Below are 13,013 nucleotides of genomic sequence, written 5' to 3' on the forward strand. Positions count from 1 at the left end.
TCAATGCATACTGTTTTGATAAAGTAAAGTATAATAACAGTGCTAAATCATGTTAAAAATCCAATTCCAGTTGTCTCCAGTTGGTCATTTTAAATGAATAGATATTTTTTGGCCTTAATCTCTCCATGGCTCACTTGAATTTTCAGGACCGCTGTGGAAATTAATTCCAGTTGGTGAAGCATTTTGATTGTTCCCTAGGAGGGAATTAAACAACTCTGTAGGAACTGAATTTGAAATGTATTTGGTAAAAGAGAGTTGAGGCTGTGCAAGAGGCAACGGGAATAATAAAACATGGTATTCACCCCAGCTAAGGGAGTGCCGTGCACTCTGTGTGTTGGGTCAGGTTCAGGAGCTGCAGAGAAAGTTTTCAATCACATTAGGAACATTGCTATTTTTAGATTTATATAATATGCAAAGACACACTGAGATAAACCTTCATAGGTATTTCTGAGTACCAGGGTGCTTTGCAACTGTAATGTTCAGTTAACATACTCTGTATGTGCAATTTAACAGCGCTAGTGCATTGCATGTAGGATCTTTAGCTGAGATTTTGCGAAGTATATGGATGGCTTAAGCCAAAAGGCCTGGCATTCATGGAGTTACTGAAAAGGTAGGTGAAGGGGAACGCTTCTCATCTAGAGTCATTGCATGACAGAGCTGTGAATTTCGTAGGAAATTTCATCTGGGCAAGGGGGTCCTAGCAGTCAGGATCATTTGCTCAGCAGTGAACTTTGGTGTCAGGGTTTTGAAGGCTGAGAAGAGTTCTTTAACAGCCAAAGTGACCAGCTTTAGGATGTGGATTTTCCTAGCCATTTGGATAGCTAAATCTCTCATTCAGGCTTTCTTTTCTTATTATTGAATGGTTTGCAGTGTATTTTATCTCATCTTGGCATTGCAGTGCTGCCCTGTCCATATCCATACAGAATATAGTCACCAAGGGCATTTTCTTAGCCTGTTGTTTTGGACTCTGTCTCAATACTTCATGTGTGCCTCCTAGATCATGACACTTATAAAGATGAATACTCACCTTCAACTTCTAAACCCCAGTCGTCTACTCTTACAACGGCGTGTCTTGCTTGGTTTTGAGAAGACACCGCCCTTCTCCTCCAGTGCGTATTTCATTTCAAGATTTCATGTGCACCTTCTTGCTCGTTCCTATCCTCCCGTAAATCCTCTGTCATGGTTCTTCAGACCCCTCCATCAGAAATAACATTGTCATGAAGGGTGTGCCATGCCTTTCAATATGACCAGTATTGTGTAGTCTCGTCAATTTTTCCCCTGTGTGCCTAAATGTATCTTGTTTTGTGCAGTATTCTCAAGGAGTTTGGGGCAAGGGCTACTCCTTGTTCTGCTAGTACAGGGCTTGGCAGAGTAGACTAAAGCTCTTAGGGGTTGTTATAAGAATAAACTAATAATGATTTTCAGGTAATGTCACCCTACTGTGCTCGGAAAGAGGAGGAAGGAGAGGGGGAAATGTACTCGCAGCTCTCCTGGCTTGGAGGAGAGATCACCGGCGACTTCAGGAGCTGGAAGACGTCAGAAGAAAGTGATTCATTGGTGACCAAGATGGTGACTGTGTAACAGGGGCTTGGAAAAAGCAAGGAGAGGGGAGTGTCGAGGTGGGATTCGACCAATGTGCTGCTCCATCACTCCTTTTCAGAGGGTTTATCTGGAATGACAGCTGTCACCATGCACGCATAAAAGTCAATGTCAAAGAAGAGATAAATGCAGTCCTTCAAAGTTACCTCAGTGTTAAATGCACTGTGTTGCTGTCTCTGAAAACCATCTGTAACCCTGTGAACTGGTTAGACTGGCTTTAATGCCTGGAATAACTCGGAGCAGTTAGCGTGGAGCTAAGTGGCGGTGGCAGGGACGTCAGGTTTGTCAGCACAGTCAGGTTCCAGGGAGGACAGAGACAGGCTGAAGGCCAGCATTTCTTGCTGCCTTACAGCAGCTGAGCCCTTGCGATGAGCCGGGGGATTAGAGGTGATAAACATCAAAACCCACAGTCTTAGAGGACGTGCCCTGTTTCGCTGGGCACCCACGGCCAGACTTCTCTTCGACTTGCATGATGATACGAATCTCAGAAAGTTCAGGGCTAATTACTTGGTTCACTGATAACTCTCGTTTAAAAGTAGCCTGCCCTCCCAAAGGGAGGCTGAGGTAGCTTACAGACGCTGCTGGCACTGCCACAGTACAGCTCGACGCCGAGGTGAGACAGGCAGCAAGCGGAGCCTCCATGTAGTACCATGAGGGGAAGGCTTTGGCAGACGTTATCCAAATAAACATTTGAAAGCTGCATTTGCCAAGGGATTCTGGATTTTCAGGCAAACTTACCCCTTTAAAACTCTTATCTGAATGATCTACACACACCAATCGAGAGGGAGTCCACCGAATATTTTGTTACAATCGACAGGGAGGGAATGGCGTTTTTGTGTGTGTAAGTAGGGAGGTGCAGGGAGGGAGGGTGGAAAGAGAGCAACGTCCTCTCTCCTGAGTTAATATTTAGACAATGCTACCTCTTTTTTTTTTTTTTTGGTAAATACTTCTATTTTTATAATTCTGCATTTCCCGGAATTCTACGGGAGTAAGCCTTTCAACAACTTAAATACGGTGCTTAGCCCTTGCTGTACAGCTACTCCTCTTGGCAGAGCTGGGCTGGCAGTTCTGGAGCGTCTGATTACAGGATACGTGTTTTCATTTTTAATCCCTCGGTGTGCCTTTACTCAGATTACCCCTTTCCTTGCCAGCGGCAGAGGTTAGGTCCCGCCACAAAGCAATGACCAGCCCATGCGCTGTGCATACTTCTCCCATCCTGCAGTCGCTCAGCGCCTGCGTGCCACCCGTCTGTGTGGTCCTAACAGCAGCGGCAGGCAAACACGGAGGCTGTAAGACTGCTCTTATTTTTGTTACCTACCTGCAGCTGAACTCTGGTGACATCTCACCAGCGTGATCCGCCGAGATGTGTAAAGGTCTTGTATCAGCCTCGCAGGCTGTTGGTGGCATAGCCGCAGCACCCTGGCTGACTCCTGCCGTGCTGATGTGGTGTCCAGTTAATTTGAAGCCGTGTTGCTGTGTACTGACTGCACTCCTCTTTGTGTATGTGCTTGCTCTCTGCTTTAATTCCATATATGCCATAAATACTGTGTATGAAGGCAGGAGAGAGCTCCGAAAGGAAAATCAACACCCTTTTCCCTTCCGTATGTTTGGCCTTGGTTTCCAACTGCTTGATTTATGGACGTGCCTCTTGCAGCTGCTGGCGAGTTGTGGCAGAGGACTGCGCTGTATGCTGCTGGGGTACAGTACAGAGGGGTGGGGTAATCTGCTGCAAGAGGAAGGACCACCATATAAAACTGAACCCCAGCAGCAGGAATGGGAATGGGATTTTTTAAAGGTAGAATTGCAACTGCCAAAAATACGTCTACTTTTTCTTTTTTTTTTTTTTAATAAGAATTTTAATGGCCTTGGGAAATTATTTTAAAGATTGAATCCTGAATTCTTGATTCTCTGTCATACTTTAAACCCAAGAAAATAAATCCCTTTTCTGCAAGCCAAACATCTTCCCTCCCATTTGCTACCCCATGAATGGAAACAGGGAGCTAGCAACTTACCAGACCAACCTTCTTCCAGTTCTTGATAGTGCAAGGCAAACTGTTCAGCTTTATTCAGTGAAAGGTCGCATGGCTTTCTCCTGATTAGTGAGCTTGCAGTAACTGGGGGCTGAGGTCAGTTCTGCCAACATATAATGCACGTTTCATTGTTGCCAGTCAAAATATGCATTCAGTGCTGTGTCCCCCAGATGTTCTGGGGAGGAAATTACCATGATCACCATGCCACTGGTGCTCCTGTGGAATCATCAGAGCCACTGCCTTCTTTTATACTTACTAAATGAGTCATTGGGGAAAAATCTTGAAGTTGAGAGAATGTAAAATCCTTTGTTCTTAGAAGTGTAATGCCACCACTCCAGGTATGTGGTGACTGCAGGCAACGAGAGGAGCAGAGGGCTGGCTAAGCACTACCTGTGCAAGGAGGAATACAACTGAGTCAACAGGCATTAGCGTGTGTAGGACGTGGCTCCCTGGCTGCTCTATCCAAAGGCTTGTTTAGTCTTGCTCTGCTCGGTGTTAGCAGCTTTCAGCAGTGTGCAGTGATTAGTGCTCTGTGTCTTTCCTCACTGCTCCTCTCTGTATCCTGGGGCTAAGATTAGGTTACAGCCCCAAAACAGTTGTCTGCATTGACTGAGAGCTGAATAGTAAGGGCAGAGTGTTGCTGATGGACTGAAATGCCTTCTGTGTTTGTTTCCCTTCTCTGCAGGAGGGATGACATTATTTTCGTTTGTAGTCTCTCTGTTTCTGACCTGAACGTGTGGTGTCCAATTTCCTTCCCTGGCAGGTGACCTGGAAAATGAGGAATGGTGTCTGGGTACCGAGCTGACTCCAGCAGCAATAAAGACTGAGCCAGCGTTGTGCGAGACGTCAGGCCTAACTCCCTCCGTCAGTCTCACTGTCACGGCCACGTCGCTGGACGGCGAGCAAGCCGAGCTGCAGGCTGATGCCCTGGTACTTGCAGACTTTCTTTTCTCTTTGAGCAATTAGGTACAGATTCTCCTAGGATGCTACGTGCCAGTTTGGCCTCCTTTGTGCCAAAGGTATCAATCCAGGGTGCGCTGCAGTCAGCTTTAATGTTTCCTAATGCTTGCTGGTGTCCCACAACTGCTGTAAGAGTTTGTGCTTCGAAACTCATATCTGCATCTTCAGGTCTTAATGGTTGGATGCACAGCTTTCTCTTCTATGCTAGACCATGCAAAAGCCTGGGGCTGATGCTTTTTAAAAATATTTAAACAATCTCTTCTGAGCCAGTCCCACCTAAAGCAACTAACCCATTTGTCCTATAGAGTCTGACAAACTAATGTCCTCCACAATGACTTGCTTTAGTGCTGCACCTTCCCTTCATCAGGGTGAGACTCCTTATTTGACGTGACTGGAGTGTTTTCCTTTTCGCCTACGAAGGCACTTTTGCCAGGCCTGTCAAGCTTTGACATTTTGAGGTGCTGCTGCTTTCACTCCAACCTTCCCAGTAAGGTGTTTGTGATCCCTTTCTGACCACAGCTGGAGCAGCCAGTGGGCATTCACAAAGGCTTAGTTTGGCTGTTTAGGAGAATGAACTGCAGCAGCTGGTGGCTCACCAGAGCTCCCTACCAGTGGAGAAAGTACTGTGACATTCTCATTCCCCATGGATTCCCCATGGATTCCAGATGGCAGCCCAGTCCATTTGGAGCTAGAAAATGTTGGAAATAAACATTCCCACTACGATGTGGGTCAGAAATATGTGCAACAGAAGTTGTTTCATGAGAAACTGGGAAAACCGAAACACATCTTTCCTATAGTCCTCTTGTAGTCTGCATGTACTGTTCCCAGTACATAGCCTTGTTGTAGCTTGGGATGCTGTGATACTACAAAGAGCATCTTGGGACTAACTGGTGTCTCATTACCATTGCATGGATTAGTTACACAGGTTATTGGGAGAGATTCTGGCTGCACTGAGCATGCAGGTGTGCCAGACTGACTTCCTCAAGCCTGGGGATGTAGCATTCAGGCAGACTGGCCAGCAGCTTGGCAGCCTGGTGAGCCAGCCTGTCAACAGGGCAAGTCAGATGTCCTCCAAATATCTGTTGGCCATGGCTGTCTCTGTTCCTTCTCCTCCTAGCAGTGAAATGAACTTGGATCTGACAACCCAGGGCTCAGTGAGTGGCACCTGGATCTCGCTCCCAGGTGACAATGGCCTTGAACAGGCTCTCCCCCACTGCCAGGAGCATTTCTATCTCTGCTCAAGCTGGCTGTGCGGTCCGGCAAATCCTAGCGGCAGCTCTGTTGCTAAGAGAAGTAATTTGAGTGGGTTGCCTGCTAGCTTTCAGTCTGAAATGTCATCTCTGAGGCGTAATCTTTTATTTAGCTAAATATAGTAATAAGAAAAGCCACAGCAGGACCAGTCAGGGCAGCATTCTCTGTAGCCTGGCTTAGCAAAACTGTGTGAAGCAGTTCAAGCTTTGCCTGTAGTAGAGTAGGAGAGGAAAATCTCTCCATTTATGGAGAAATCATCCTTGTACCCTTCTATAAAGACCTTAAGAAGTGTGCTTTGGGTTTTCATGCTGTTAATTTCTCTTTTCTAGATGAAACCACTGAGCCAGAAAGTGCTTCCAGAGATTAAATTGGAGCCCCATGAAGTGGATCAGTTTCTGAACCTCTCTTCTAAGGAAGGTCTGTTAATTACCAACCCAACACATGCAAGGGAGATGACCAGAATGTGCGATGAATGTACTTTACCCTGATTAAATATTTGGCTTCCTTGTTTGTCATGTTAAACTTTAGGCTGAAGCTGTTGCCTTCTAGGGATTTGACTCAGGCGGTTAAAAAGCCAGCCTTTCTGACCCATTTATATGTTCTTTTTCTTTGTTTTTGTCTTGCACATCACGAAGAAAATGATCTCTGTTTTGTCTGCAACATCCTAACAATTATGCGGTTGCTGGAGGGAGCTTGAATCTTTAAAGTACGGGATTATTTAGGCTAGAAGAGAAATCAACTTGAGGGAACTTAACTAAGGCACATAAAATATGAAGAGCACAAGTGGAAACTTGGCTGGTTTTAACCTCTTTGACCTCTGTTACAAAAGCAAGGAAGAGAGTGTATATGAAATTAAGTTAGGTGCATCTGGTTTTAGCATATTTGTTGCAGTTCAGGTTTAAGAACCACCACGGTCCCTTTGAAATATGTAAATTGAGGGGAAAGGAGTGATGATCCCTGCCCCAAATGTAAAATATGAATTTGTGGCGTATGATATATTAGCCTGGGAAAAGTTTGAAAGAGCCTAATATATTGACTGAAATTTAAGAAGGTAACTGTATGTCAGTTAGGAACACTTGGTGTTCTGTTAGTGAATTCTTTTATGTAGACAAGTAGAACTGCTCTAGGAGGAGAGGCAATTGATTTAGCAGGTGGAAAAAAAAGGCTGTTAATCCAAAACATAGATGGGATTGCTCAATCTGTGAGATTAAGGGCATTACTGTTTTACAAGTGTACATCTGGCAACCAGAGTTAAGATGCTAGCCAAAAAAACCTAATGTGTAATAACTTTTTTTTTACTGTTTTTGTTCCTTCCTCCCCCACCACCCATTTGATCTTTTCAACTCAAATTTGCAAAGTGTAAAAGAAGTGGAAGGTGGAAAATGGAGCCCTGTATCTTCCTACTCCCAATTGTGATTGCTGTAAATGTATCTCAGAGGAAAAATGAGTTAGTGGACATCCAAAAGAGCCATAACTAAGTTGTCCATGTAATCTGGGTAGGTGAGACTGCACCGTTTCTCTTGGTCCAGACCCCATTTGGTCATAAGCAGCACTTTGCTTGCCAGTTGCAGCACAAGTTCTGTTGGCTGCAAGTGCAGCACAAGTTTACTTATGGCTCTGGAGAGCGCAATGTGAAAGAGGTTCCTGCAGTGGCTACCTATGCTATTCCTGTTCTATCAGTATGGCAAAGCCTTCACTTTCACAAGGTTGTCACCACCTGCCAGCTGTACCAGACTAGATCTTTAGGAGCTAAAATATTTATTTTCTTACTGTTGATGTAACATCTTGGGCATGTTATCTTCTCTTGAAAAATACTGGCAATTTGTTAAATCCATAGCAAGGTTGGGAAAGGCTGTTGTTTTTGGAAAGGAGGTGCACTGGCTCAGAGCCCTCTCTGCTAATGTGGTTTCCCAAGTAGGGTACTTGTACTGGAGGTTTATGCTTAAATCTCAAGGCATTTGGAGAAGCTGAAGGGTAGGTAGAAATGATTTGAGCAGATTAGCAGAGCCCTGCTTTGTCTGTTGGACCTAAAGACAGCTGCTGTGTTTCATGCCTCCTTTGGACACCTACATGCTCTGAAAGTTTTCCAAGTTTCCACTTTTGCTTGACCCATCTTTTAGCAGAGAGTCCTAGTCTTGGAAAACTGGTGGTGGTGGTGGTGGCAGTGGCTCTAGTGGAAGTTTACGTTAGCACCTCTAAATCTTACACTGTATTTCTCTCTTGCCATTCAGCAGTCGACCCCCTGCATTTGCCTCCAACCCCTCCCAGCAGTCATGGCAGTGACTCTGAAGGAGGGCAGAGCCCAGCTAGATCGCTCCCTCCTTCAAGCCCAATCCAGCTGCAAGCCATGGCTAAAGTTACGTCGCGCACAGCTTCAGCGCTTTCCAATTCCCCTCTCCTGACTGCACCACATGTAAGTTGGGCTCAATTTTTCTAGAATCTTTTTTTTTTTAATTACTGTTTTTGCCATACATTTGCTAATTTCTGTTGTTCGTTGGATGCGCCCATCTCTGGTCAAAATTGCAGATCCAGTAATTCTTGCTCTCTTGTCTATCCTGTTCCTACCGGGAATGGTGTGTGCCTCTTCTCTGACTTGAGGCAGGGTTGAGCAGTGTTAGGAGATTTCTCCCATCATGGGTTGTGTTTCGCATTAGCACCCAGCTCTGCTGGGCTAACTTGTCACTGGTAGATCTGTCCTCGTGTTGCTATGTCTTGGAAATCAAGTGATGATTTTTAGGAAGGGATTTTCAACAGTGCTTCTCACTTGTCTCTTTCTCCATTTGAGCCAAGGGGAGTTTTACTGTGGGCCTCAGAGCTGGGCTGAAAGCAACTGTTTTGAGGCAATCCTGCCCCAAAGGTTCTGTCTCTGAATGAAAGCTATCTAAAAAGTCTTCCCCTTCCACTCACTCCCAATTACAAGAAACTGAGTTAGTAGTCATAGTGCTCTCCGAAGTGGGAGAGCTGCTGACTCACTCTGTTCCTTAACACCCTTTCTCTAGGGCTGTGTGCACTTACTGTGACGTTATTTCATTTCTGTGACACTTGCAGAAATTGCAGGGGACTGGCCCGCTCATCCTGACAGAGGAGGAGAAGAGGACACTGATAGCAGAGGGGTACCCAATCCCTACCAAACTGCCCCTGACAAAGGCAGAGGAGAAAGTGCTGAAGAAAATCCGCAGAAAAATAAAGAACAAGGTAAATAAATGTTTGTTTAGCAGTTTTGCTGGGTAATACCTCCTCATCCTTCACTAAAAATTTTGCAGCATTTCAGTAGCAATGGTCTGTGGTAGTGTTGAATGCTGTAAGATGTCTTTTGACAAAGTATTCTTCTTTATTCCTTAACACATCCATCAAATTGTCTGCCACTGTGACAGTGCCTCTCTGTCTAGGTATTTACCTGAATATGTGAAGAATAGAGTATTTAGTAAGTACAGTATCAAGTTGCTGTTGCCTGGCTCCATTTTGAAAACAGTACGATCTTTTTTCTTACGGGTAGGCGAAGACCTCTGTGTCCTTTCCATGGTGATGAAGGTGTTCTTTTCCACCATTTGATGTTTTAAAGTATGACTGTATTTCAGCGCTCTAGTCTTTTGATCACTGAATTCCATGACCTTTAGATGAATGGTTGATATCAAGGCTGTGAAATGCCTTGCAAGTCTTCTCTTTCTCCCAAGATGGCAAAGAGCTAGTGATGGGGAGGAAAGCATTTTTTTCAGACCTGGCAAACTCACTTGTTCTGGATGATATTAGCACATCTTTGAAGGTTAATGCATTCTGTTACTGGTTTGGCAGACAGGTGTAAATTTGGCCACACTGAACTGAAATTTGGTCTAATATGATTTTTCAAAAATGTTAAAAATTTCCGTGCATATTTTATGTACCACTTTCATATAATTACTCATTTGTATTCAAGGGTATCATTGGAGGTCCTTTGGTCCAACTCCTTGCTGTGAAAGCAGTCAGCTTAGATCAAGTTACTAAGTGGCTTGTCCAGTCACATTTTATTGTCTGAGTGATGTGTCCTCAGCCTCTCTCTGGGCAACCTGTTTCCATATTAGGCTGTTTTTCTGGATAAAAATAATAAAATAAAAGCTTCATGTCTAATTGGAATTTCCCTTGTTGTAACTCGTATTCAGTGCTCTTGTCATTTTTATATACACCTCTGAGAAGACTGAATTCATCTTTGTTTTAGCAATAGGATTCTCTCCTTATCTTCTTAAATCTGAACAAATCCAGATTTCTTTGCCTTTGCTGATATGTCATGTGCTCCAGAATACTTGTTATAGCCGTGGCCATCCTCTGGACTTGCTTCAATATATCCAAAGTATTTATTTCAGGGCCCCAGACTTCACATGGTTCTCAACTGTGGTCTTGCAGGATGCTGAAGAGAGGGGAAGAAACACTTCCCTTGACCTGCTGGCTACAGTCTTGCTAACATAGCCCCGGCCCTGGTTGGCATTTTTTGCTATGGGGGCACATTGTTGACTTATGTTTGTCTGGTTGTCCATCAGGATTCCCCAAGTCTTTTTTTCTGCAAAGCTGCTTTCTAACCTATGCATGGGTTTTTCCTCTCCCAGTTGCAGGATTTTCTCCTGGCATCATCTTTTAGTATTTGCCCTAGGATATTCTCTGCAGATGAATCTGATTTGCTTTTTAAGGATAGTTCTGTAAGAGCAGAGTGATCTTTTTCCTACTACTGAGAGGGAGCAGTCTTGCTTCAGGATGTGGAAACAGACCAAGTCAGTGCTTTGCTTGCCAGGAATAGGAATCAGAACAGTACTGAGGTTTGAATCAAATAATGTCAAGGCTCTTTACCAGTTTATTAATTCATCTCTGCTGCTTTTTTTCTTTGCAAATATTTGGTGTTTTTCTTCCCTTTTCCTTAGATCTCTGCCCAGGAGAGTAGAAGAAAAAAGAAAGAATACATGGACAGTCTGGAAAAAAAGTAAGCCAGCCTCCTTCCTGTTTCAAACGTTCCAATAGCACTGGTTGCTGGAATGGGAAGGGATCCAGCTGTTGATGCTGGGACTGTTTTGTGCACAAAGTGCCAGCTGCCATCTTGTGGTTGTGACTGAGAAAAGGCCCTTCTTCTGGCTTCTGTGGTACATGTGCTGAAATGCTCCGTACATAACTGTGTCTATCTCCAATGCTTAGGTAATGTGCTGGCAAAGACCTTAAACCTCAAATAAGGCAAGACCCATCTACTACCAGCCTTTCTCTTGTGCAGCTGTGTTGGTCTAGTGGGTGGGCAGTGTCCAGGGAAAGGTAGGGTCAGAGTGAATATATTCTGTCTTCTAGCGCAGATGGAGACAGAAATTGGAAGTGGGTGAGTCAAGACTGCTTGGGAGAGTAAGCAGAACTCAGGAAAACAACATGTGGCCAATTGACTTCCTTTAACAAGAAGGAGCCAAATCCTCAGTTAGTGATTTATATCCCAAATTAATCTTTCTTCCAAGAGACAAGTATCCTGGTATTTTTCTTATGCACTTCACCAGGTGGATCTGCTAAACCCTATGTACCATCTTTGGTGATATCCTTGATGAAATTTCCTTTTGTTCTTCTTATGTCTTTATGGGTGAGCCTTGCTTTCTCAGGGTTAGACTTTTGTGAAATTCTAGCATACATAAACAGATATGAAAGTATTTCCCTTTGCCTTTTTCCTCTTAAAGCTATTCAGGCAGGTCATAGTTGTCTTTTAGGAATCCCATATTTTTACTTGAACCTCTTACATGGCAGGTCATATGATAATCTCCTTTTGTTAGGGAGTTTCCAGGGGCAGTGAGGAAATGAGCACCCACTTGGAAATGAATCTTCTGGCTTGTTAACCTCAATACACTTGAAATTCAAGGATCTGATTTCAGAAGCATGGTATTTGTTAAATTATTTAGTGCCTCATCCTAGAAATGAAATGCACACATGGAACACCCCTGCACAAAATAATTGTTAACAATACAAATAGAACATGTTCAGTGACTTTTAAGTATCTGTCCTGTGGCCTGATGCACAGAGAAGGTTGGAGCAGGGTCTTTGCCATTGCTATTTCAAGGGGCAAAAAGTAGTTACAGCTTATCCTGAATAAGCTGCACCTACTGGGCTGTAGTTGAGCACTGTAAGCAGATGCTCTATAGCGAGTAGTATCTAATGCAGTGTCTTCTGCACCTTCAAGCAGGATTAAAGGTTATGACTAAAGTTAGTTGGTGTAACTTTTTGTAAATGCAGGTAGAATCACAGAGCTCTCTGTGAAAGCAAATTTGTTTTGTTCCAGAATGTCTTTAATAAAGGACTAATTTTTTTATATTCGTCTTTCCTTCTGCTGTCTCCAGAGTTGAGAATTGTTCAAATGAAAATAGTGAGCTGCGTAAGAAGGTTGAAGTCCTGGAGAATACTAACAGGTAAGGTGTGAAGGGAATAAAACAAATTTTGGCATGATTTTACAGGGAAAAAGGAAAACACAAAAGTTAAGAGATCAATCTAAATGTGAAGAATAGCTGTATCTGATCTGATTAGCGTCAAAGAAAGATCGTGGAGAACAGTTACCATGACAGTGCAGCACAATGTAAAATAGTGGGGCTTTGATGTCAGCTGTTAAACTGTCTCCTAGCTTGTGGTGTGTTTGAGAAACCTTTTAGTATTCTTCTTTGAGTTCTTCTACAGTCCAAGGAAACATGATTAGTGATAGATAACAAACAAAAAACTGCAGCCCAACTCTTCAAATTGTCTTTTGTCTGTGAAAGACTGCTTTGACAGGAGGCCGTGACCAGGGACATGACAGTTGCAGAACTTAGTGATGAAGCTCAAGAGTCAATGTTAGTTTGTTCTGGACTACTAGATGCTATTGCAGTTACTGTACGCTGTTCTGATCATCTGACACTCCAGAATATCTTTCATTTTAGGAAATACAATTTCCTTTGGAGGGGGAATCACCTTCTTCTCATTTCTTCATTTCTGAATAAATGGGTGTCTCAATGGTGACTCTCAAAGGATACGTGGCAGAAAATGATCTATAGCTGAGCTTTGAATTGGATGTTAGCTGAGAATGGAGTGTCAGTCGTGGCTTATGCTCAGCGTGTTCTCTGTTGAAGGCAAATTCCAAAGAGTAGGTACTAGATGAGCCCACTGGTAACACCTTCTGTTTAGAGGCATTTGAAGTGATGGCTGAATATTACCACTAAA

The 13,013-nt window shown here is 43.7% G+C and overlaps 1 protein-coding gene across 6 annotated transcripts in view; it reads left to right on the plus strand.

Annotated features, from left to right (window-relative positions):
• The window catches only part of CREB3L2 (cAMP responsive element binding protein 3 like 2), a 79,776-nt gene that overhangs the window by 50,632 nt on the left and 16,131 nt on the right, over positions 1 to 13,013 (plus strand). For 4 of the 6 annotated variants that reach the window (XM_040561263.1, XM_040561273.1, XM_040561293.1 and 1 more), the window contains 6 exons: positions 4,393 to 4,559; positions 6,170 to 6,257; positions 8,072 to 8,253; positions 8,889 to 9,035; positions 10,727 to 10,785; positions 12,164 to 12,232. In XM_040561263.1, coding sequence (XP_040417197.1) covers positions 4,393 to 4,559; positions 6,170 to 6,257; positions 8,072 to 8,253; positions 8,889 to 9,035; positions 10,727 to 10,785; positions 12,164 to 12,232 — 712 coding nt within the window. The remainder of the gene's footprint in view (positions 1 to 4,392; positions 4,560 to 6,169; positions 6,258 to 8,071; positions 8,254 to 8,888; positions 9,036 to 10,726; positions 10,786 to 12,163; positions 12,233 to 13,013) is intronic. The other 2 variants (XM_040561283.1, XM_040561301.1) reach the window with 1 other exon arrangement.

This window comes from Cygnus olor, chromosome 1 (assembly GCF_009769625.2).
Source record: "Cygnus olor isolate bCygOlo1 chromosome 1, bCygOlo1.pri.v2, whole genome shotgun sequence".
In the NCBI taxonomy this organism is placed as follows: Eukaryota; Metazoa; Chordata; class Aves; order Anseriformes; family Anatidae; genus Cygnus; species Cygnus olor.